The sequence below is a fragment of the Thunnus thynnus genome, chromosome 18, assembly GCF_963924715.1.
Source record: "Thunnus thynnus chromosome 18, fThuThy2.1, whole genome shotgun sequence".
Lineage (NCBI taxonomy): Eukaryota > Metazoa > Chordata > Actinopteri > Scombriformes > Scombridae > Thunnus > Thunnus thynnus.
In genome coordinates, this window is record NC_089534.1 from 24,445,063 (window position 1) to 24,468,509 (window position 23,447).

The window sequence follows — 23,447 nt, forward strand, 5'->3', positions numbered from 1 at the left end:
CCCCTTCGATAGCTCAGTTGGTAGAGCGGAGGACTGTAGAGTAATATGGAAGAAATCCTTAGGTCGCTGGTTCAAATCCGGCTCGAAGGAGGTGACTTTTTCGGCTGGACCGCAACAGCGTCGAGTTTTGAAGGTAATTTGACTCAAGCGGGCAGCTAGCTCCAGGTCTGAAAAGTGAAGCTAATGCGGAAGTGCCTTAAACCTGCATTCTTTCTAATGTCCATCAGGGGGCGACTCCACTGGCTCCAAAAAGAAGTCTGATTGTATAGAAGTCAATGAGAGAATAACCCTACTTCTCACTTAATTAATTACAGTAAACTTTTTCCTAATCAGTTTATGGTCTCAATAGCTAGTATCAAGTCTTATTCAATACAGCATGATGTTCATTTTGTAAATTATGGACCCATTTTGATAGACGATTAGACGATAAAGCTGCGTATGCTTTAGGGCGTGGCTACGTTGTGATAGACCAATCACTACCAAGGTGACAACGTTGATTATGTAACGTAACCATGGCGTAAAGACATTGACGTTATCTCACAGCGTGTTTTCAGTTCATGAAAGTTAATTGTAACATTTTGGTCGCCTAAAAAAATCTTGTTCTGCGTTTGGTTGTGATAAAAGACCAAAGACCCTCTAAGGAGTCGGATGTTCAGGTTTTCCGGTGAGTATATTTTGTTTTAATTGTTTTAGGCCTGTTTTTCGCTAGCGGAAATTAGCATTAGCATTAACATTGTTAACCAAAGATTGTAAATGCAACGTGCTAACCAAGCTAGCAGCTAACGCTAGGTCATCGCCACTTCTGGCTCCAAAAATCAAACATGGCGATGGCCACTAAACTCGAGCCTTCAAAACGGCACCTACTAAGCAGAAACTTCTGGAGGACATTGCCAATATTTACAAAGGAAACAATGGCTTGGTAATTGTCAAAGTTCACCTGTCAAAGAATAAAACTATATACCTGCATTTGGACAGATCTTAGTGCTATTCGTGCAAAGGTTTGCTTGCCTAATGATAGCCAAACACCCGCAGGCTTTATTCCGTTTTATTATTTGTTTATTTCATAGAAACCCTCTCTTTTAGACTTTTTTATCGAAGAGGTATTTGTTTATTAGGAGATATTTTTTTATGTGGTTGGGAACTGGTTCTCAGGGTTCTTCCCGATCAGCTGAAATCTGGAAAATCAGTACCGCCATAACTAATTCCTGTGATACAGACAGCCAGAGAATATTGTTGCCTTCCACTTGTCATAAAGGTCCATAGATGCTTTCAAGTGAAGTATATATCCGGAGTCTTCATACTCTTTCAGCAGAGCAGTGTGGAGGTTATTTGATAGTGAAGTTTACCCACTCATACCCAATGCACCTATGTGCACGAAGCTATAATGTGAATGTGAATGCTCATTCTGCTTTGAAACTCCACTTTTGCCTTAAAGTCGTCCTCCCTGTCTTCAGGCACAGTTATATAATGTGCAGTCCTCAAATCGGTAGTAAGCAAGACATATCAAGGCTTGCTTTTTCTTATCCTAAAACCTTTAGTCTGTGCCTTTTGAATGCATTTGAGCAGTAAGGATGGATGGTCCTCAGTCCTTTAGATATTAAATTTGTCCACTGCAGTCCTTTGAACCCTCTTTTTTGTCTTTTTCTTTCGATGATATTCCAGTCTTTCCCGTCAATGAAAAAGTATGATGGTCTCTGCCGGAGTCTTGATAATCTTGATAAATCTGCGTTCATCAGATGTGTTTGTCATTGTGCCCTAATGAAAATGCACAATGTTATTCCCTTGCCATAAAATGTACCAAATAGCTGTTATTTGGTAACAAATATCAAGTAGAGTATGCTATTTATAAGGTAAATATTTGCAGCGGCAGGTCACATAATGTGACAGGTCACAGAATTTGTTGTAACATCGGACCCTTCTCATCCCTCACTTCTTGTCACAGGAGTAACGTAAATATTTTTTTAACCACACAATCAAATGGCAGGTAAGATGAGGAGTTGTTAGTTTGGCGTTGACCTAGTGCAATGCATCACGGGGGATTAGCTCAAATGGTAGAGCGCTCGCTTAGCATGCGAGAGGTAGCGGGATCGATGCCCGCATCCTCCAATCAACCTTTTCTTTCATGGATGTTACCTCTCAATTCTCATTTCATGTTAACTTTACCGTACACCGCACGTGTAAGTCACGCCAAGTTGATTTCACTCCATCCGGTGAGTTCATAGTTTCAGCTTTCCTCGTTCCTGGGTAACAAGAAAGGTGCTCACAAGAACAAGCAGTATAGATGTTCAGTGAGAAACTGGAGAAATAACGGCTAGCAAAGGTTTCTTTGATTACCTCCGTCAACTTTATTGAAAACAGTCAACAGTAGTATGTAGTCTGAAGAATAAAAAGAGGAAACTATGTGCCAGGTAATCCGATTATGACATAATAAAATTAATAGATTTAAAAAATAAGTAAAAGGATTGTGTACGTTTTTGAATTCAGCAATTATCATTCAAATTTACTGTCCCTGTTTACGCACATATGAGATGCCTTCCTGAAAAGTTGTGCAACATGGGGGATTAGCTCAAATGGTAGAGCGCTCGCTTAGCATGCGAGAGGTAGCGGGATCGATGCCCGCATCCTCCAACCCACTTTTTCTTTGTCTTTCGCTAACTTTATACATATTACTATTAAGAATACTACAATAAGACGAACCAATCACATTAGATTGACTGGTTGTATTAACTCTATTTTAAGTCTCCATCTGTATAAAACTAATTACTCAAAAATTCAAGTCATGGTCTTCTCAAATAGTCTTGTCTTTAAATTGCTATGCTTACATTATTAATTCCTAGTTGACATTGTGGGTGTATGTGATGTGCTATTGTGTGTAGCTTTGTATGCGTCCTGTATGTTTTTTGCTTTGTACTGTTATTGTGTTGTTATGTGTTTTAATTGCAAGGGACTGCAGATGAAAATTAGCTTTAAAGCTAACTCTGTTGCAGTGCATCAACATTTATCTTTAAAACTGTACATTGTCCCAATAAATACGATACCATTTTTGAATATATATAATACCTCTATCCTTTCTGATCGGCTCCCGTTTCATTTTTGATGTAGTTAATAAGTAAACTCAATACTTCCTGTATCCATTTCAAATTAAAAGCCCTCTAGCCTTTCAGAGAACAGAATCCAGTCATTTCTCAACAAGGCTTTTATTGTGAAACCTTTACGGCAATGAAGACTTTTAACACACGTGCACCTGCAGTGACCAAAACCGGACAGTAACATTTGAGATGTGTAATCCAGAACAACAAAATGTCGAAAATAGCATGATACTGCTGAATTAATCAAATTAAAGCGATGGAAATAGACCATTAATAAAAATAAAAAAAGATGAGATGACTGAACAAATATAACGGGGGATTAGCTCAAATGGTAGAGCGCTCGCTTAGCATGCGAGAGGTAGCGGGATCGATGCCCGCATCCTCCAGATACATTTATTCTTTTCCTCAAAAAACAACATGGACAGAAAACCCTTCCACATATATATGTAACACCAAGATTTGTTATGAGGGAAAAAAAGAGCTGAAGAAGTGAAAACAACAACCAATAGTATATTAATTACATATTTAATAGAAAAATAGTGAAAATCAGTATATTATGTTTTATATGTGACATATACATTTTACTCCATTGAATTTTATTGTCATAGCAATTTAATATATAATATGTACTTTTATTTGGTGTCATCATAAATATTATACTGATGATCAAATAATGACAATATTGAAGCGGATAATTCATTTTTGTCAATACATTTCAACTGTAGAAGTCTTAATGCAATTTTTACTAAGATCAATGAATGTTTGAATACATTTAAAAGTAAATTCAAATTGATATCCTTATCTGAGACATGGTTAAATCAAGAGAAAGGTATTGATTTCCATATTGAGGATTATTATTTAGGGGAGGGGGTGTGGTCCTGTATGTGGACAGTGATTGAAATGCAGACCAGTTGAATATATGACAACAAAACTGTGGAAATTGAATGGAAAGGATGAGAAATATTGTTGTTACTTATGTATACAGAACACCAGGGTCAAAGAAAAGAAAAACAAACTTTACAGAGACTTCGTAAAATTTAGAACAAAGACTGATGAAAAGCAATACTTAAAAGAAAATAAAAATAATATCAAAGGTACTTGGAAAATTCTTAACAATGTAACAGGAAATAACTGTGTCCACAAGTCTGCCTTCATTAATGACAATAATAAGGTTATAATAACATGAATGAAGTGGTAAATTAATTAAATTTCTTTTTGTAAATGTTGGGCTTAATCTTGCTAATTCTATTCAAACATAATGATGGACAAATAGAGGACGGCTGGGACGGGGGACGTTTTGCCATCTGACTGAAAATGACATTAGATCCATTGTAGCAAAAACCAAAAACAAGTCATCAACTGATAGTGATGCCGATCAATGATGAGTTGGCGATCAATTAAATAGTTGGCAACTAATCAATTAATGGACTAACAGTTGCAGCTCTATACACATACTGATATAGAGAACAGTGTTGCAGTGCTGCTGATTCTTTGTCACAAATCATCCGTCATCTGATTTGAAACATAACATCTTGAAAAAATGAAATAAACTAACTTACATACAGAAATTATTTTTTAAAAAATAGAATGATGAAGTTATGTGATACAAATAAACATTTTATTCAGTTCTTTACATGCAAAGCACCTCATGGAGCAGCTTGTTGTTAACCTCACTCACCACATTACCTCCATGAACACAAGCGCTCAGTCAAAGAAAGACAAATAACAGCATCATCATTTGAAACTTGCAGGTTATCCAGATACGTCTGTGACGTAGACGTGTTGATGTCGCCACCTAGAGGAAAGAAACAAGCTGCCGTTGCACAACTTGCACAACCTGCAGGCAAGAAGTACAGTTTATGTCTTTTTGTAATAGCTGCTACATTTTGTGTGTTTAAAATATTAAATGTTATAGTTGTGTCAACTACAGCGTGTCATCTGCTGAATACTGGAAAGAATATTTCAGTGTCAAAATTGCAGAATACAGTTTTGCAGATTGGTAGTGCAGGTAGAGCTGGCACTGCAGGTCTGGTTACAGTGTGTGTGTGAAAATACAGGCCCTATTTGACCAATAAAACTGACTCAAGGTTCACTTACTAGCTTCTACCGGAACTCTCAATTGACTATGAGAGATGTGTACAAGGTCAAAACCATTTTAAACAGCTCTTAATTAAGATTTCTACTATTTCAAAGGTCAAAAATAAACTCTTGTGCTTCATTTGGCACTATTACAAAGCCCCAGAGTCCTGATATATTATAGATTTTTTAACACGAATTATTAACTTGTGCACACAAAATGGTCTGTGCACAAATGATTATCCTGTCAGGACTTTGGTGGCTCCGTACACTGTGGTTTTGCTACTGGATTATACTGGCTGGGACTGGTTTATGGTGCTCTGCAGAAGAATATAATGGCTTGTCAACACGAGTGCAAGTGGTTACAATTACTATCTAGACATTCAATTATTTTCATTATGAATTAAACTGACAATTATTTTCCCTCCATAAAATTCCAGAACAGTGAAAAATGCCTGTTTAAATTTGTTGTCATATTTTATCTCATCAGCTGTTCAGAATCCAAAGATATTCACTTTACTATCATGTATGACACAAAAACCTTAAGATCTTGACGTCTGAGAAGCCAATTCTTGTTGTTATTCAGTTAAAAAAAAAAGACAAATGATTTGATCAAAATAGTTGACAATTTCCTGTCGATCAACTGATTAATCGACTAATCGTTGCAGTTCTAATTTAATTAATATACTGGATTTTATTCAATAAAATCTGACATGCAGAGAAATGGACACATGAAGAAAGTGGGCAGAAAGGTCAGTAGCCTCAACAAAATGCTGCTACAGAAGGTTTTGAAACAAATGCACCCATACAGACACTTGTTTATCATATATCAACATCACTCCAGACGGCAGAATAAACAGCGTTCTGCTATCTGAGTGTTTCTCCCCCTAAAATGATCCTCAGCGTTCTTGTTGTCCTGTGTTGCTTCTACAGAGTCATCCGTTGATGTCGAGGCCAGCCAGCGTGGTTTGGTTTGGAAGCAGCGTCTGAACCAATCAGCACGAGGAATAGTCCCAGCTCTGTTGCTCATTGGCTCCTTTTCTGCTTTTCTGAGTGTCCAAAAGCAAAAAAAGGTATCCGTTTGTCTTTTTTTTTTTTTTTTTTTTAAATTTTTTCCCCCAATGTCAATGCACTGTTGCAGCAAGCAGAAGCAGCAGGGGAGCATCCCCACAGCAGATTTGAGTGCTGGCGGAGGATTCTGTCTGCTCGCTGTCTGGTCGTCACCTCTCACATGAAGTCGTCTGAATCGTAGCCGTCCTGTTAATGACACAATACGGTGGACGTGATCAGAGCTGGTGTCACATGTCACTTTGTATTTCTTGTCTGTGAATTGAATTAGGTAATTAACATTAATAAAATCATCCTCACCTCATTAGTCTTCATTTTTTCGTCTTTCATCAGTGAAGAATAGCTCCTAGAAAGAGAAACCACAACACAGGTTTTAATAAAAAAATCCAAAAGATTTCTGTGTAAGAGTACAAACAGTGATATTGTACAATATTGTGGCAGCTTTACAGCCAATGATGTGACATTCTGACCAGTCGTCGACCTACTTGAGTTCCTCCATCTCTTTTTTCCTCTTCTGCTCCTCTTTCTCTCGTTTCTTCTGTTCTTGGAGCTGAGCTTTCTTCTCGTTCCTCTCCTCTCTGTCTCTTGACTCTTTCTCTGCCGCCAGGTCGGGGAAGCGTTCTTCTTTTGTTTTCTCCAGACGGTTTATCATCTCGTTGATCTTCTTCTCCACCGCCACGATCTTCACCTGTGAAACACAGGAGCCAATACGAAACAACTTGAACCAGTCTGTTCTGTCAGTGATTTCTCTTTTCAGACAAAGCCAATCGCTGCTGCTCATTCATGTATGAAAAACAACTTGTGAGATAATCCATCACAATGAATGTGATGTCTTCATTGGGTTTAAATGATATTTTATACCCGTTCTTCATTTTTCCAGTGGTGAGTTTTCATGTCAGTGGTCTACTGACCTCTTTCTGTCGATGGAAGCCGATCTGTCCCACGTCCATGTCTCCGGTTTTCTTCAGGTTGGCCCACGGTGTGTAAACCACGTTGATGTTGTTCATCTTACAGCCTGACAACATACAACACAGTAATTATTAATATCTATAATATACTACAATATTACTTCACTACTGTCTTTTAATTATGTACACGATAGCTCAATCTTACAGGATGATGGTGAAAGTGGTAATGATCACTTATTTCCTCTTTTTAAATGCATTTTAATATTTTATCTGTTGTTTAAATTGTCTCCTTCATTTGTGAGCTGCATCTTGTGTATGAAGGGTGCACTATATAAATAAACATATGGTAGGAATATGTCACTGACAAAAACAGTAAAAAGAGGCTCTAAAACTGATTCATCAGAGCAGTTGTCAGCAGTGTGTTGCAGTTTTGAGGGTGAAATCAACATGTATGAATAAATGATTTATTCAATCTGCATCATGTACACAAGGCATGAAATGTCACACCAGTTTGACCACTCTGAACTACACATATAGGGCTGCAACTAAGGATTGCTTTCATTATCAATTCATCTGCAGATTGTTTTCTCAATTCATCTTTTTGTTCATAAAATATTTTTTTAAATATCATTTTCCAGAGTTGAAGGTGATTTCTTCTTCTTCTTCTTCTTCTTGTCTGACTAACGGTCCAAAACCCAAAGATACTCAGTTAAATGTCATGTACAATAAAAAAAACATCAAATGTTTATTTGCTGAAACCAGCAAATATTTGGCACTTTTACTAGAAAAATGACTAAAAGGATTAATTGATTATCAAAATAGTTGCCAGTTAATTTTCTGTCAAGCAAATTATTGATTAACTGAATAATTGTTGCAGCTGTAGACACATAACCTGAAAAACACAAGTTGTGGGTTATGACATGCTGCTTCATTAAATTATCTTCCACTACTAGAACCTGCAAAGCAAGTAGTTAAAAGAGAAACTCTGCAAACATCACACGAGTCTCATGTTTGCTCACTTTTTCACCAAAACAGAATCCCGTAAAAGGAGTTAAGTTGACGATTGCTGTACTTCCTCTCTAGCTGTTATATAACGGTTATGGCTACAAGAACATAAAGTCTAGATTGTCACTAAAATCTGATCAACTGATCTCTGAGCCCACAGGATTTCTGTACACAGTATTTGAGCCCAAACATTACTTTCTCTCATCTTCATTGATGGAGGTAAAAAGAAAAAGAGATGAGAAGCAATTTTATTAATCAGAATGAAACAGGTGAAAACATACTGATTCTATCCAGTGGGAATTGGTGGACAGATGCACGATTAAAAATAAATTCTAGCAGATGTAAAACGCTCGGGTCAGACAGGCTACCAGGTGTTTTTTCCACCGAGACTCTGGTTTAATGAAAAACACGACATGTGACTTCCTGATCTCATGACTTCCTGGCTGATATCTGCTCTCAGTTATTCTTCCTATGACATGACGTTAACTTTACCTTGAATGCTGTTGTTTTTCACCAGCTGTGCACAGTCTATCAGCACCTCCGGGGGGATGTCATTTATGGTGTTACCCTAGAAAAGACACAAAACCATAAGCAACGCCTGACGTGTGATTGAGAGATAATTATCACAGTCACTTTTTAGATGACCATGACTGCATTATGGCTGAGTGTGTGGTGTAGCTGAGATGACAATAAAACAAAGTAAACATTTTACATCGTACTTTAAAAGCTCACAGAAAAAGATAAAAATGTGATTTGATAGTTCATGTCTACTGTATTCAAGCTCTAAATACACTTTGAATGTAGGCATCATTGTATTCTCCTGTCCACTGGCCAATAATGATGATAAAAATGATAGTAATAATATAATAATGCAGTATAATTAGGAATAAAGCCTTGATTGTGAACTTAAATGTCCATATTCAGTCACATTCTCAATGGCCTTGTTGACTCCTTACTGGACCAAACATCTGATCAATTAATCAAGAAAATAATTGACAAATTAATCAATAATGAAAATAATCCCCACTCATTACCTTTGGCAATCTCAGATAAACGTGAGCCGAGGACAGTTTGTCCACATGAAACCTGGACATGGAAAAAACAACAATATGTCACAAAATCTCACAATATTCATGTTCATATTTATGTTGATTATGTTTACTTGCAATATAGAAATTACATTTGTAAGCACTTTAAGCACCACTGGGATCAGAGAATACTACTAGTTTTGTAGAAAATCCACCACAGTGACTGATATATTATTATATATGACATCATTAGATTACTAGATTAATACTGAAGCATCAGTGTTAGAGCAGCATGTTACTGTTGCAGCTGCTGGAGGTGGAGCTGGTTTCAACTACTTTATATACAGTTAACTAGTTTAGTCAAGTGGTTCCCACAGACAAAACGAAGTTCTGATACACAAATCTGTTTTCAGTTTTTGGACTTTTCCTCTAATCTTTGATTTTTGGTGAAATATTGGATCATTTGAACATTTATTGAAATGAAAGCATGTGAGAAGTTTAGAGGGAAAAATCACTATTTGGTGAAGCTGTTAACAACTCATAGACATCTGAAATGTGACCCCGACTACACACTGCTTTTTGTAAGACGTCAAAAGCCAAAAAGGTTGGAAACCACTGGTTTCATCTTTAACAATGTGTTGTATGTAAAAGCTTGTTATATTATCCATTGTGTCAAATCTTCATCTGAAAAGTAACTAAAGTTGTTAAATAAATATAGAGGAGTAGAAGTATAAAGTAACATCAAATGGAAATACTCAAATACCTCAAAATTGTACGTGAGTACAGTACTTGAGTAAATGTACTTAGTAATTTTGCACAACTGTAGCAAAGTAGAACAAAACACAAGTGTTTCCAGGGGTGAGAGACGAAAAAGACGAAACATTTTAATCTCACCAGATGTCTTCAGGCCATCCATACTTGATTAGATCCTCATCTGTTGGCAAAACAACCTCAGTCTATTAGTTTATGCGTGAAAGCACAAAATGACAGATACACAAAGATATCCGATGTGTGAATAAAGTGACTGACTTACTTTCATACTTGTCCTTCCCCATGTAGATCGTGTAGGGAGGGTTCACCACTGACAGAAAGACAAGAAACGGAATATCACTGAGAAAAATGTCACAAATACAAACGGATACATAAAAGAAGCTAAAAGCCAACAGATCTCATCAGTTTACAGGCTAACCTGGCTACGAGCTAACTGCTGCTAGCACTGCGGTTGTACTCACCGGCACTTTTGAAGTAAAACACCATCTTTGATGAATTAAAATGTTCTTCTAAAAGATGAACAGTAAGTGTATAAGGTTGACAAGCTAAGATTATTGACAGAAATCAATATTATCAGCTGTTTGTCGATTGATAACGTTGCTGCTGTCACTTCTCGCGTGCACAAGTTGACCCGGGAAGTTGTTAGCCAGCTGTGTGAAGCTACAGATAGTTAGCATGCGCATTGCGCAAGACAGGAAATACCCCGACGTGTATACAAACTAAAAGCTTGAAATTCCATTAGACGGGTTCACAATTTTATAAGTCTGTCTTCAAACAACAGTCAGGAGCCCAAATGGACATTGAATATTTTTTTGCCATAATCATTCCTTCTGTTCATACTGAACATTAGAAGATCCCTTCATAATGCACTTACATTGTAAGTGATGGGGGACAAAATCCACAAACCTCCTACTGTGCAAAAATGTATTTAAAAGTTTATCTGAAGCTAATATGAAGCCTCAGCCATCCAAATGAGTCAAATCAAGTAGATATTGTTCAACGTTACAGTCTTTTTAGTGCCAAAGTTCGTCTTTTTGTTACTATACTTCCTCCACAGCTCAACAGGGAAACACTGTCTGAGGAAAGAGGGAATTTGAGGCTAAAAAGACTGTAAATGTGGCAGATATCCACTTGAAATGAATAACTCAGACTGCTGAAGCAGCAGATAGACTTTTAAATGCATTTTTGCACAAAATGTATTTGTCCCCCATCACTTACATTGAAAACACATTTGAAGGGGATCTTTTAATAGCCAGTACAAACAAGAGGAATGATTGGATTGAATCAAAGGTTTTTGTTTTGTTTTTTCTTGTTTCTTTGTATACTTTGTTAAGTGTGTTATATGTACGTTGTTTTATGCCACAACAAAATCAGATCAGGAGGAAATGGCAACAATATCGCATAATTTTCTTTAGTCAAGTTTATCAAGTTTGTCAGAAAAAAATGCTATTAGAATCTCGTTTTATTTTGAAGACCACGACCAGAAGTCCCAGTGTGATTTTATTGTGGTAACTCGCTCAGAGGATTCTGTTTCCGTTTCCTGTCCGGTCTGTTTGGCGCGCTGTTCAAAACACAGAGAGGGAACGCGGCAGCAGCAGGAAACCCGCCAGCATCTAAATCTTCCAAAAACATCTATTTTTTTATGTAGCACGACAGAGACGCAACTGGTAAGATATTTAATCAATGTTTCATGTTTGTCCTTTTCCTATTTGATACTTTAACTAGCTAGTTTCTTTCATGAATGACGTATTTAACTTACTTATCAGAAAGTAACGCGGTGAACACAAGTCACAAGTCTTCATGCTCAAACTAATCGTATTTATATTAACTACAAAACACGGTGACTATCACTAATCAGGAAAACTCTGCTGTGGTTCAATGTAGGGAACAGTTGATCGATAGGTCGATAGATCGGCAGATTAGACTTTTGTTTAGATGAGTCATCCCGCCAATTGTCCATTCATCTCCACTCTGGCTCTTAAGTAAGCGCTGTGTTACCTAACGTGAGCGTTTAAGTAACCTGGAGACAGTAAGTATTTGTGCACAGAAAAGATGAACTGCTGTGTCGTTTAAGGTATAACGTTATCTCATAAAGCCGATAAATATCCTAAACTATCAATAACCGGGTGTTGGGATGAAGTTTACCGAGGTTGTGCACTCTCTCACCGACACCAAACTGTTAAAAATCTGCCAATTTATCGTCAAACGCGAAAAAGTCTGAATGAAGACCTTTTCACATAAGACCATAAGACATCTCTGTGGCTGCAGTTGTTACAAAATCAACTTTTCACTCTTTCATAACAGATAAATATATAACTGCAAAAGAGGTGAATAAAAAAACAATACAAACAGAAGCAGCTTGTCTTTTACTGTTTGGCTGTGAAACCAGCACATAAAAGAAAAGCTCAAAGACTCTCAATAACAAAACAAAAGCATGTAATCCTCAGTTGTCCTCATTATCTACTCTTGTTTTTGGAGTTTGTTTTTAAGCGAAACATCCATTAAACAGGCCCAGTGTTCATTTAAACATTGGTATAGTCATGATACTCTCGTGTGCTATCAATCTCCACCTCTGGAGTATGTGAATTATTAGAAACATCTCTCCAATTTTGTATTCACTCAGCGATACAGTAAGTTGTAAAACTATAGATATATTAGTGGATAAACTTTCCCCTTTTTCTGGAAGTTGGTAACATTTCTAAAAGAACTGTCTTTTAAAGAAGAACATTCAAACATGTTAAAATAGATTGATAAATAGAGACAGTACGTTATTAATCCCCAAAGGGAAATTAAGGTGCCACAGCAGCCACTTGACATAAATGACAATACAAAACACAAAGAGCTAGGTAAAAGAAATAAATACAACTTAAGGCTGAATTATACATAATAACTAAATAGACTGACTAAAATATAAAAATAGAATAAAAATGGAACAGAGGCTTGAAAAAGTGGATATTGCTAAGTTAGTAAGGTGCATGGTTGTCCATGGATGTTAGAATGTACTAAATATCAATATGTTAATACAATGTACACACATATAAGAGTATATACAGACAGTATTTTGAAGATGATCAAAATATGAATCTGAAATATAACAGATGTGATGGATAATGTACAAAATAAGAGTCCAGATGAAGTTAAAAGGCTGAAAATTGTGTTTACCCAATTGTTTCACATCACCAATGAAGAGCTGCGTATGTTCCTCTGTGTGCAGGTGAGGTTTGTGAAAATGATGCCGACTACTACAAGGAAGAGAAAGCTCCCCTCTTTGGATTCAGACAGGTGAGCGTCATGCAGGTTTAGACAGCCCTTTTTCTGGTGTTGAAATGTGTATTTAATAATAATAAAAAACGTACTAATAACCTAAAGCATAATTAACTTTTTGGCACTTGTTGTTTCTCACCTCTCACTCATCTTGTTTCACTTTAACATCAGTCACCCGGCCAAGAAAGGGGTGAGGGAGGAGACGTCCCCTGTGAAGAGGAGATCTCCCAGGAAGAAACCAGCCGGGCGTCTGGGCAAGGAGACGTATCCCTCACCACAGAAATCCCCACGCAGAGCAGCAGGTAGGGATAAACTGCTGAAAGGCAAGCTTTAGGTAGTAAACTGAATATCTTTGGGTTGTGAACTGTCGGTCGAGACAAAACAAGACACTTGAGGACGTCATCTCAGGCTTTTGGAAACGGTGATCGACATTTTTATAGACCAAACGACAAATCGACTAAATAATTGTAAGTTGCAACCCTACTAGTAATGTGGCTTTTTGACATCTGATAAAGATGTTGAGGGAGCTACAGCTATCTAACCTTTACGGTTACAGACTGATGATGATGACTGAGATTCTAGTAGATGAATTTACTCAGAAGAGTTGACATGATGGAATTTTCCCTCACATATCATCTTTGTTTGTTTATCCATTTTCTAGGCTCTCCAGCCAAATCACCCCGTAAATGTTCTCCATTCAAACCTGCCGTGGTTACAAGCTCCTTCTATGGCAAGAAGAAGCCCATCTATCTCACTCCACTAGAGAGGAAGGCGATAAAGGAGTCTCGGCCTTCTCCTCCTCTCCCGTTGCCTCCCTCCCAGGCGAAAAAGCCAGAGAAGAAGAATAAGAAGAACGTGAAAGGAGGCAGCAAGCCGAGAAAAGTGGCTGCAGGATCCAGTCATGCAGGGAAGATGGGCTTCAAAAGCTTCAATACATCTACAAAGGCGATTAAGCTGTCCAAACTTAACAGCAGGTTTGTTTAAGCTTGCTGAAACTGTGTTGTAGTTTCTTGGACATTCAGTGCCCAATGTAACATTTTTTCCCTGCTCGCCCACTTGGCCAGTAGATCAGAGTTTTGCTGGCCTCTTGTATATTTTCACTGGCCCTATAGCCAAAAAATGAAAATAACTCTCCATAATTTTGGTGATTGATTAATTGTATACATACTATGTACAACAGTGAAGTTACTTTCAGATTTGGTTGTTTTCCTTTAGTTATGGATATGCAATGTTGATATGTTACACAAATATGCAAAATTTAAAATTAAGCACATATTGTATCAGTAAATGAATGGTGTATAAATGTAGGTTTCTCTATATTTTGTCCTCCCTCTGCTGCTGCTGGTAGAGAGGAGGGGCTGCTGGTGTCAGTCTAGTCTACAAGAATCACACTAATTTTAAACTACTTAGTTAATTAGACTCAATCATAACATACGATGAACGTCCGTTTTTAGTTCGTTCATAACTGTTTTCCATTAGCATAACGGGCTCCGTATAGCTGTTAAATATAGCGGCTGTGGATGAGAGGAGAGTTTACTGCTGGAAGTCAGAGACGTTGTATTTAAGTTTATGTTCCGCTTGTTCAACAGATGTTTGATAAATTGCTCGTGCCGTCTCCCTTACTGCTGGATTTTGTTGTATTTAACGGCAGCGAGCGGTCGTTGACTCGAGTAAAGCATAACCTTAAGTCTGGTTGTCCACTGTGGACTCTGCTCTGCTGTCTGCTCTGTGTGTGTGTGTGTGCGCGCGCGGCTCAGCTTCGCCCTCGTGCACACAGGCACAGACAGAGCAGAGGAGAGAGACGGAGCAAACATCTCATTCTCTCCTCACTAGCCTCAGTCAGCTGCTGGAAATTGAAACAAGTGCGAAGTTTGCGTTTGTCGTGATTATTTTTGTACTTTTGTACTCATTTTGTAGTTTCATCAGTGGCGTTCGTCCTTTAGCAGCGTCGCTGCGCCACACAGCGATGTAAACCTGCTCCTACACTGTGACTCCAAACTACTTATCGGCCGTCTTGATAGTGACCCAAATTTATTTGTCCGCCATGACTCTGCCCTGCTGAAACTTTTACCGGCACCGGTCCATCATTTATGTCGGACCCTGGTGTTTCATTTTTTCATAAGAGGGGTATTGTTTTTTAATTTATCTGTAACTTGTTTTTCCATTTCAACAGTGCCACTGCTAAACCAGCATCCACTACAGCCGCTGTTCCCATCAACAACAAGCCGACAGAGTCCAAGAAGGCAATCACCATCACTTTCAGCAGCTTGAAGCCCAAGCCCAAGATCTTTGTTGGAGCTGCTTTCTTTGGTACGGGGAAGAAGCCCACCTCCATGTACAAAAAGTCTGCACCAAAGTCCTCAACCCGGCCAGCTGTAGTTCAGGTGAAAAGCAAAGCTGTCCTGCCACCGGCCAAGACTGAGAAAACAACACAGCAGCAGCAGCAGCAGCAGCCCACTGAGGTGATGAAGCCGCTGCAGAAACATCCTGAGGAGGTGAGGAGAGTCGATGTGTTTGTGTGTGAAATACCATGATACAATATTCTAACATAATCCTTGCCTTCCACCGACATATTTAATGTTTCTATGCCATCTTTCAATTTCCTCTAAAAAGGCCTGAGAAGCTTTTAAAAATGTCAATGAATTAATGTTCTTCATAAATATTTGTTGACTTTTGGTTTTCTGTCATTTTTTGACCTGTTTGGCTGTATCTTAAAAAGCCTTAAATCAGGTGATGACTGCAGAAGTCCTGATCTTAACCTTGAAAGGTGTTCTTAGAATATGTTGTTGTGCTGTGATGCTTCAGTCAGTAATTGAAGCATCATGCTACATCAGGCAGCGCCGTTCACATTTTGTTTATACACCAGACTGTGAGGTGCTGTTAGTGTTTGTTATAATCAGGAAGTGACTTCTTTATCCCAGTCTTATCCATGTTTTTTGTCATAGTGACTCCCAAGATTCCCAAATTTCTTTCAGGTCTAAACTGAAATTATCAGTTGATTGACAAGAAATTAATCTAAAACTATTTTGAGGGTTTTTTCCCAAACAAATGCACTAAACATTGACCAGTTCTAGCTTCAGTTATGTGTATTTTCTGCTTTTCTTCAGTAGTAGTAGTAAAATGAATATCTTTGAGGTTTGGACTGTTATGGATCAGAGATAAAATGAAGATGTCATCTTTGACTTCAGAACATTATAATGAACTCAGTCCGACTGATGTTTTGAAACTCTAGTGGCTTATGTTTTAGGTTCAACAGTGTCAACACTGAGTTGGAACATAAAATGTGGAATTGAAGGTAACAGTCGCTGTATCTTTAAACAGCAGATTCTCTCAAATCTGAACATTTTGGAAGTTTTCAGGAAGCATAATATTCTTTTTATTTGAAGTTGGTGAATCATTGCTGAGTCTGAGAAAGGCATCCTCAAATTTATTTAAGCATTATTTGCTCCTGTTTATATTATGTTTGACACAAATATCTTACCATTGCATTGAAAGCTTCAGAGCAGCTACTGAAAGACTTTATGGAAAGATTGTTGTGTCAGCGATGAACTTTCAGTCTCAGTTAATATTATGAAGGTCTTACACATGCTAACTTGTGCCATAACTGACTAAACTTGAAGGCTGATCTGAGTCGTACACGAGCACAAGTTAAAGTGGCAACTTGCCATCAAACAGTCCCACTCTGGAGCTCTTACTGTGGTATTTAGTACAGATTATTTTCTGATTCATGTATTGTTGTTACCTGCAGGCTGCTGCCCAGCCAGTCGAGAGAGAAGAGAACCAACAGAGCACCAAGCAGAGAGTGAAGTATGATCCAACAGACTGGTTGGACGCTGTTTATGACCTGCCAGAAACTCCAAAACCACTCAGGTGACACTTTAGTGTATAAAAGTTTGGCTGCACATGATTTTTTCCCGCTAAATTGAAAGATTGTTCCAACCTTTTGGACAGAACAAACATGACTAACACATTTCTGAAAGTTTTAGCAAGACAAAACACCACACCATTATTTAACCAAATCTATGTTTTCACTTACATTTAACTTTTTAAAAGTGGTTCAGGGGGAAGTGAATTCATTCAGGTGGTCATTGATCTTCATCTTCCTTTCTCAGCTCTCCGAAAGTCTTGTCAGAGAAATATGGGATTACCAAGGAGCTGACGATTGTGCTGACCAGGACCCCGACACCAAGTCCTGCAACCACAGCATTAACCTTCAGCACTCAGGTACAGCAGGTTGTAGTAAACTCACATATACTGTTTATATACTGTGTTGCTGTACAGGATTTTAAATTTCCCTTCGTGTTGACAAAGTTGATTATCTAACTTCAGCTTCACATGCACTAATCACATTTTCAATTCATAGCAATCTCAACTGAATTGTGGCTGAAACAATGTTGACTTCATTTTTTTGAAAACATCAATTTCTTATGTTTTTACTATTTCTGTTGCTTTTTGTTTTAACATTGATCTTTCTTCTTTCTTTTTTCCAGGATAACTCTCTGACAGATGGAGGCTCTCAGCCCGTCTTTGACCTCAGTGATATATGTCCCGTCGGCACTGCCTCCACCTCACCCAAAGGTAGACACAACAGACCACAGTCCCAGTGCATTAATACATTTACAATGAATACTGCTCCACTGAAACAATTGAACCTGCACACATCAAATCTATGGTGTGTGCAGGTTATATTCAATCCACTCTCCTTGTTCTGGTGAAGAGCAGTTATCACAATATGTCACTGTTACTCCAGAAAATCCTTGTTTCAGATGTTTTTTCCTTCTTCTACAGAGTCTGCAGCAGTGTATCCCATCTTTGGTTCTGCCTCCAAAAGGTAAGACGGTGTGTTTGGTTAAAAAAAAAAAAAAAACACTTCTGAATCTCTGTTTAACATGTCAGAGGGAAATTTGTGTGTGACACATAGCAGGAAGAGTGAACACGGTTCTGTATTTCCCGCATAAACAGATTTAAAGCTTTTAGATTTTGGTGATGGAAACATTTTTTCCAACATGTTTATTCTCTCTTATTATTTGTTTATGGCAATCACAATATAAGGAATCATTGATTTAATATGATATGGATGGTAAACACACCCTGTATTTTTAATGACCTCTAGTCTGATTCTGATGACCTTTCGTACTGTGTTTTCTGCACTAACCCTGTAAACACTTTGCTGTTATTGTCTTGCAGGTCAAAGAATGCGGCTGTACGGCCTCCAGTGTCCTGCAGCACCCCTGCTGGCCCCATGACGACACTGCAGACTCCTTCATCTTCAGCAAAGGAGCGAACTCTTCGCAGGAGGAAAGAGAAACAGGATGACGACCAGCTCATTATTGTATGTCATTGTTTTGGTTTTGTGGGTGGAAACTTAGATTTTGGTTCAGTTTTGTAAAGTGGATGTAAACATTTTTGATTAAGAGCTGTTTTGTTTTGTTTTTCCCACCAATATTAAATATCGTACCATTTACTAACTTTACTCAAAAATGTTGCAATTAGGCCGATTGAATAGATGAGTAAAACATGCTTTGAATTTCTCCACTTTGATTGGCCTCTTGTGTAGGGCTGCAACTAATGATTATTTTTATTATCGATTTTTGTTTTGTTTGACATTTTCTATAAAATGTCAAAAAATACAATTGTGAAAAATGCACGTTATAAATTCTAAGAGCCCAAGGTCACATCTTCAGATGTCTTGTTTTGAACGGCCAACAATCCAAAACCCAAAGAGATTCACTTTACTATCATGTACACAGAAAAGCATCACACTTAAAAAGGTTCGACCAGCAACTTTTTTGGGGCGTTTTTGCTGTAAATGACAAATGATTGTTCTACCATCAAAATTGCTGCAGATTAATTTTCTGTCGATATAATCGTTGCAGCTCTACTTTGATTCGTTGTGTGTTGACTGTAATTTTCTCTGTCAGGACGCTGGTCAGAAGCAGTTTGGCGCGACCACCTGCAGCTCATGTGGGATGGTGTACAGTGCAGACAATCCAGAGGACAATTTCCAACACACCCAGTTCCACCAGCGCTTCCTCGACTCCATCAAATTTGTGGTAAAACCTCCTTCCTATTCTTCCACCTCTCAGTACTCAAGTATGAGGACACCCAGAGGTCCAGAGATGTTCAGAGACATTGTGTACTGATTGTTACTTTTCCATCAAAGGCTAGAGGATACAGTCACTTCTTATTGTGATTTAGTAGTAAAACTGTGTGTGTGGTTTTTTTCGGTGTTAAGTAGGTATTTATAACTGCAAAAGCATTTGTAATATAAATTGGTAATCATGATAATACAAATACTGTCACAGCTAGTTCAGTGACTGAATCTCATGATAGTAACTGTTAGCTTATCTAAAATGAAAAATAGGTGGAGGTTATTTATTCTTTAATCTCTTATTCTATAAATTGCAACTTACACAGATAAACTTTGTTATCAAAGTTTTTACCTATTGGAACTCTGGTGAAATGCTTTTATTTTATTTGCTTTTATTTGAAGTAGTGCAGTACTCTCCAGAGATCTTCTGCCAGCGCTACTGGCAGGAGTTTGTTTCACAGGGAGGTGGGCATGTTCGGAGATGTTGTCTTGTAACTGCAGCGGCTTCTTCTCTCTGTTGTGTTTCCAGGGCTGGAAGAAGGAGCGGGTGGTGGCCGAGTTCTGGGATGGAAAAATCCTCATGGTCATGCCAGATGATCCCAAATACGCCGTCAAAAAGGTGCAGGGTTTGAACACAAAATGCGCTCCAGCGTATCACTCATAGTGTGTAATGTTGTAGTATGTTGTCACCAAAACAACACTAACTGTGAAGTCAGTCAGTCCAAGTGTGTTTTTGTTTTTATAACAGTGACAACTTGTTCTTCCATGTTGATTTTCATGCTTTTTCTTCATTATGTGTTTGTGTTTGCAGGCTGAAGAGGTGCGGCGAGTAGCGGACAACGAGTTGGGTTTCCAGCAGGTGACTCTGAGCAGACCCACACAGGCTAAGACCTTCCTGTTCATCAACACAGAGCGAATGGTGGTGGGCTGCCTCGTCGCTGAACCCATACGACAGGTAGAGCTTAGGATGTGTTGGTGTGATAAACTTTTTTCACTTGTGATTTATTTTTTTCCCCAGTTAATGATCTCATTTATCTTGAGACCGCTTGTAGAGGCGCCATCTTAACCACTTATGACAGGATGCTGATTGTCAACCACTTTCTATTTTACATGAGTTACATCATTAGTCCCCGAAAGGGTCCCTAAAACTTTGTGGGGTTCTAAGATATTTAAAGGGATAATAAAGAATAAGATAGGTCTGTTACACAAAATTATTTTTTAACCCAAATTTAAATTATTGTAAAATAAGTAATGATTGAAATGAAAATCATGTTGTTTTCTTTACCACTAAGAGGTCAGAAATACTAAAACAAACCCCAAAAAACTATTTAGCCAGACAAATAAATACATAATTATAAAGTTTATAAAATTGATGTCTGTTATTAATAATATAAAATGAATCTCAAGGGATGAATTGAGTGATTTTACACATTCACATCTGGACTACTAATATTACTAAGGCGTCTTCCTCTGGTTGTAAATGGTGCTTGTTCAGTATGTTAATGGGGTGATGTTCCTCTCTCTGTCCCTGTCAGGCTTACAGAGTCCTGGAGCAGCCGGATCGCCATAAAGATATGACAAAGGACGACTTCATGGAGCGACACAGGGCCTGGTGCTGCTCCACTATCCCAGAACAGGCTCTGTGTGGGATCAGTCGGATCTGGGTCTTCAGCCTGGCCAGACGGCAGGGCATCGCTACCCGCATGCTGGACACTGTCAGGTACAACGCAAGGGTTCTTCTTACGGTGGTGTTTTGTCGTAAAAATTGTTCTCAGCTCACTCATCCAAAACCTAAAGTTAGATTGTTCAAAAACTTCAAACGGCGACAACTTCCTTTCTCACATTTCCCTTTGATTTTTATGTGGCTTCAGGTAAAGAAAAATTACAGTCAATTACAACTTCGGTTTCATTTTCATATCTTTGGTCATCAATTATGTTAATGATTATTGAGATCTTGGAGCATGCCAGTATCACTAAAATAAGTCAGAAAGTCGTACAGGTTGTAAACAGTTTTGCCAGATTATCTTCCACTTTTTATGGAAGTAAAACAAAATCTCTGCACTAAAATGTGGCCAATAATCCTTCACTACACAGGAAGATCAAGAGTACGCACCACTATGGGTACTGCAGGTCAACGAATCTATGTACTGCTTATTTTGGAGGTGGGGATTTTTTTAAATCCAGTCATCAACCTTGAAGCATTTTCTCTTTTTTTTAAATTTTTAAAACAGTTCAAATAAACCATAAATGTCCCCTTTGTGTGGCTTGTACATATAATCAATCAAGAGCAGCTGCTTCCCAACATTATGCGATGGGATGAGACTGTCTAAACAGCACGACTGAATGAACATGTAAAATAAGGAAAGGTTAGTTTTCCTCCCACTAATTACATTTTCCTCACATTTTTCAGGAACTCCTTCATGTACGGCAGTCACCTGACTAAGGAGGAAATCGCCTTCTCTGACCCAACACCTGACGGCAAACAGTTTGCAACCAAGTACTGCAACACACCAACCTTCCTGGTCTACAACTTCATTGCATGAAGTCTGGAAACACTTTGACCAAATATGTGGGTTAAAGATACATCAATGCAAGAGTTGGCTGATTTAACTGGCAGGTTGAAATCTAAGTATTACGCATTGGCAAATGTCGGTCATTGGTGCATCGTTCTTTGATATGCTGAGCTGTACCTGTTGAAGTTTTCCCGCTGACTAGACCAGGCTTTAGTTTTATTGCCAAATAAGCTTCAGTTGTAAACAATACATCAATTAAGTAGGTCTAGAGATTTTTTAATGTTCACGACCTTTTATTTATACTCAGATGTTTATATCAGAGGTGACTGAATATTTCCCAGTTCTGAAAACACCGTCACAAATTGCTCTGATTAATCTTGTATTGGAGTATTTTGTTGGGATTATTGTCTTTTGAATCTTGTGTTCAAGTTAATACCAACAAATGAAACTGGAAGCCTCTTTGATGATACATGTTCATCTTAATTGTTCAGATTTTTTTCTCTGTTGCTTTTCAGCTCCAGGTTTTCTGGACACTTTAGAAGGAAAATATGTTGATAGACGCTGACCTGTTGAAAGGTGGACGCCATCATTGTTTGGGTGCATTCTACTTTGTAAATAGATTTAATAAACATATTGCCTTTGTTTTATGAACGTTGACTTTCTTCTTCACAAAATTACACCGACTGTATGTGAACAGTTTACTCAAACTACTAAAGGTTAGTTAACATTGTTGCTCATCTCTAGCTGAGACTGTAAATAACTTAATGGTGTTTAGCTGAGATGTGATGTTAGACCTGATACAGCGTGCCAACAGGTTCACATGTTTAAGGCTGAAACTATTTTAATTATCAAGTAATCTGATGATTTTCTCTAGAGCTGCAACAATCAATCGACAAAATTAATTGCCAACTATGTCCTACATTTGCTAGTTTCAGATTCTCATGAGTTTTTTTTTATGGATCTTTGTGATCGTAAACTGAATGTATTTGGACTGTTGGCTGTGTGAGACATTTGAAGATGTCATCTTGTTCTGTGGGAGATTAAAACATCATTTTTCACTGTTCTTTTAAGCATTTTGTAGACAAAATATTTGGCAGATCATTAAGTCTCTAAAACATCAGAAAACTGAAAAATGTCCATCTCAGTTTACCCAGACTGCATGGTGACGTCTTTACAGGTCTTATTTTGTTCAACCAACAGTCCAAACATATTCAGTTTACTGTCATGTAAAGTCAAGAAGAGTCAGGAGTCTCACATTTGAAAACCTGGAACCAGTGAATCTGACATTTTGGCTTGAAAAATAAAACGATATATTGATTATCAAAATAGTTGCTGATTCATTGTTGGTTGAACTATTGCAGCACACTTTAATATATATATTTAAGTTTGATAGATCATTTTAGACCTCGGAAACGTCTGTTGACAATCTCAACTCAAGGTCCACTAACCTAATTGCTCTTCAGCAGATGAAGTTCGCTCAGTTGTGAAACTGTTGATTTAATAAAAATATGCAACAGTTCCACAACTGAGTAAACTCCATCTGCAGATTAAGATTGTGATATGTTCAAAACCTCCAGAAAAAGCAAGTAAGCGGACCTTGAGTGGAGATTGTCAATGACCTTCAAGTTCAATTT

The 23,447-nt window shown here is 37.9% G+C and overlaps 2 protein-coding genes and 4 non-coding genes across 10 annotated transcripts; 5 read left to right on the top strand and 1 right to left on the bottom strand.

Moving 5' to 3' along the window:
* The first annotated feature begins 2 nt into the window (after nucleotides 1-2).
* On the top strand, nucleotides 3-90 carry trnay-gua (transfer RNA tyrosine (anticodon GUA)). The gene is given in 2 exon segments: nucleotides 3-39; nucleotides 55-90. It is a non-coding gene; the product is annotated as a tRNA-Tyr (tRNA).
* Nucleotides 91-547: 457 nt separating this feature from the next.
* Nucleotides 548-22,464, top strand: esco2 (establishment of sister chromatid cohesion N-acetyltransferase 2). 5 transcript variants are annotated; one of them, XM_067573238.1, is made up of 17 exons: nucleotides 548-664; nucleotides 4,841-4,932; nucleotides 6,099-6,238; nucleotides 13,160-13,227; nucleotides 13,381-13,511; nucleotides 13,871-14,183; nucleotides 15,383-15,704; nucleotides 16,958-17,079; nucleotides 17,322-17,442; nucleotides 17,700-17,787; nucleotides 17,998-18,040; nucleotides 18,397-18,541; nucleotides 19,131-19,262; nucleotides 19,830-19,919; nucleotides 20,112-20,255; nucleotides 20,836-21,020; nucleotides 21,711-22,464. In XM_067573238.1, the coding sequence occupies exons 2-17, from the start codon at nucleotides 4,875-4,877 to the stop codon at nucleotides 21,841-21,843; spliced, it is 2,235 nt and encodes a 744-aa protein (XP_067429339.1). In that variant the 5' UTR covers nucleotides 548-664; nucleotides 4,841-4,874; the 3' UTR covers nucleotides 21,844-22,464. The 5 variants fall into 5 exon arrangements, with proteins under 5 accessions (XP_067429339.1, XP_067429340.1, XP_067429341.1 ...); XM_067573239.1 differs by having other exon boundaries at nucleotides 549-664; nucleotides 17,322-17,433; XM_067573240.1 differs by lacking the exon at nucleotides 4,841-4,932 and having other exon boundaries at nucleotides 577-664.
* On the top strand, nucleotides 2,034-2,106 carry trnaa-agc (transfer RNA alanine (anticodon AGC)). Its single transcript has one exon. It is a non-coding gene; the product is annotated as a tRNA-Ala (tRNA).
* trnaa-agc (transfer RNA alanine (anticodon AGC)) lies at nucleotides 2,556-2,628 on the top strand. The gene has a single exon. It is a non-coding gene; the product is annotated as a tRNA-Ala (tRNA).
* On the top strand, nucleotides 3,403-3,475 carry trnaa-agc (transfer RNA alanine (anticodon AGC)). Its single transcript has one exon. It is a non-coding gene; the product is annotated as a tRNA-Ala (tRNA).
* ccdc25 (coiled-coil domain containing 25) lies at nucleotides 5,840-10,610 on the bottom strand. Its single transcript, XM_067573251.1, has 9 exons — nucleotides 10,407-10,610; nucleotides 10,208-10,255; nucleotides 10,069-10,108; nucleotides 9,181-9,232; nucleotides 8,639-8,714; nucleotides 7,145-7,248; nucleotides 6,719-6,921; nucleotides 6,534-6,579; nucleotides 5,840-6,422 (listed from the first exon to the last, which is right to left on the bottom strand). The coding sequence occupies exons 1-9, from the start codon at nucleotides 10,429-10,431 to the stop codon at nucleotides 6,393-6,395; spliced, it is 624 nt and encodes a 207-aa protein (XP_067429352.1). The 5' UTR covers nucleotides 10,432-10,610; the 3' UTR covers nucleotides 5,840-6,392.
* Nucleotides 22,465-23,447: the final 983 nt, after the last annotated feature.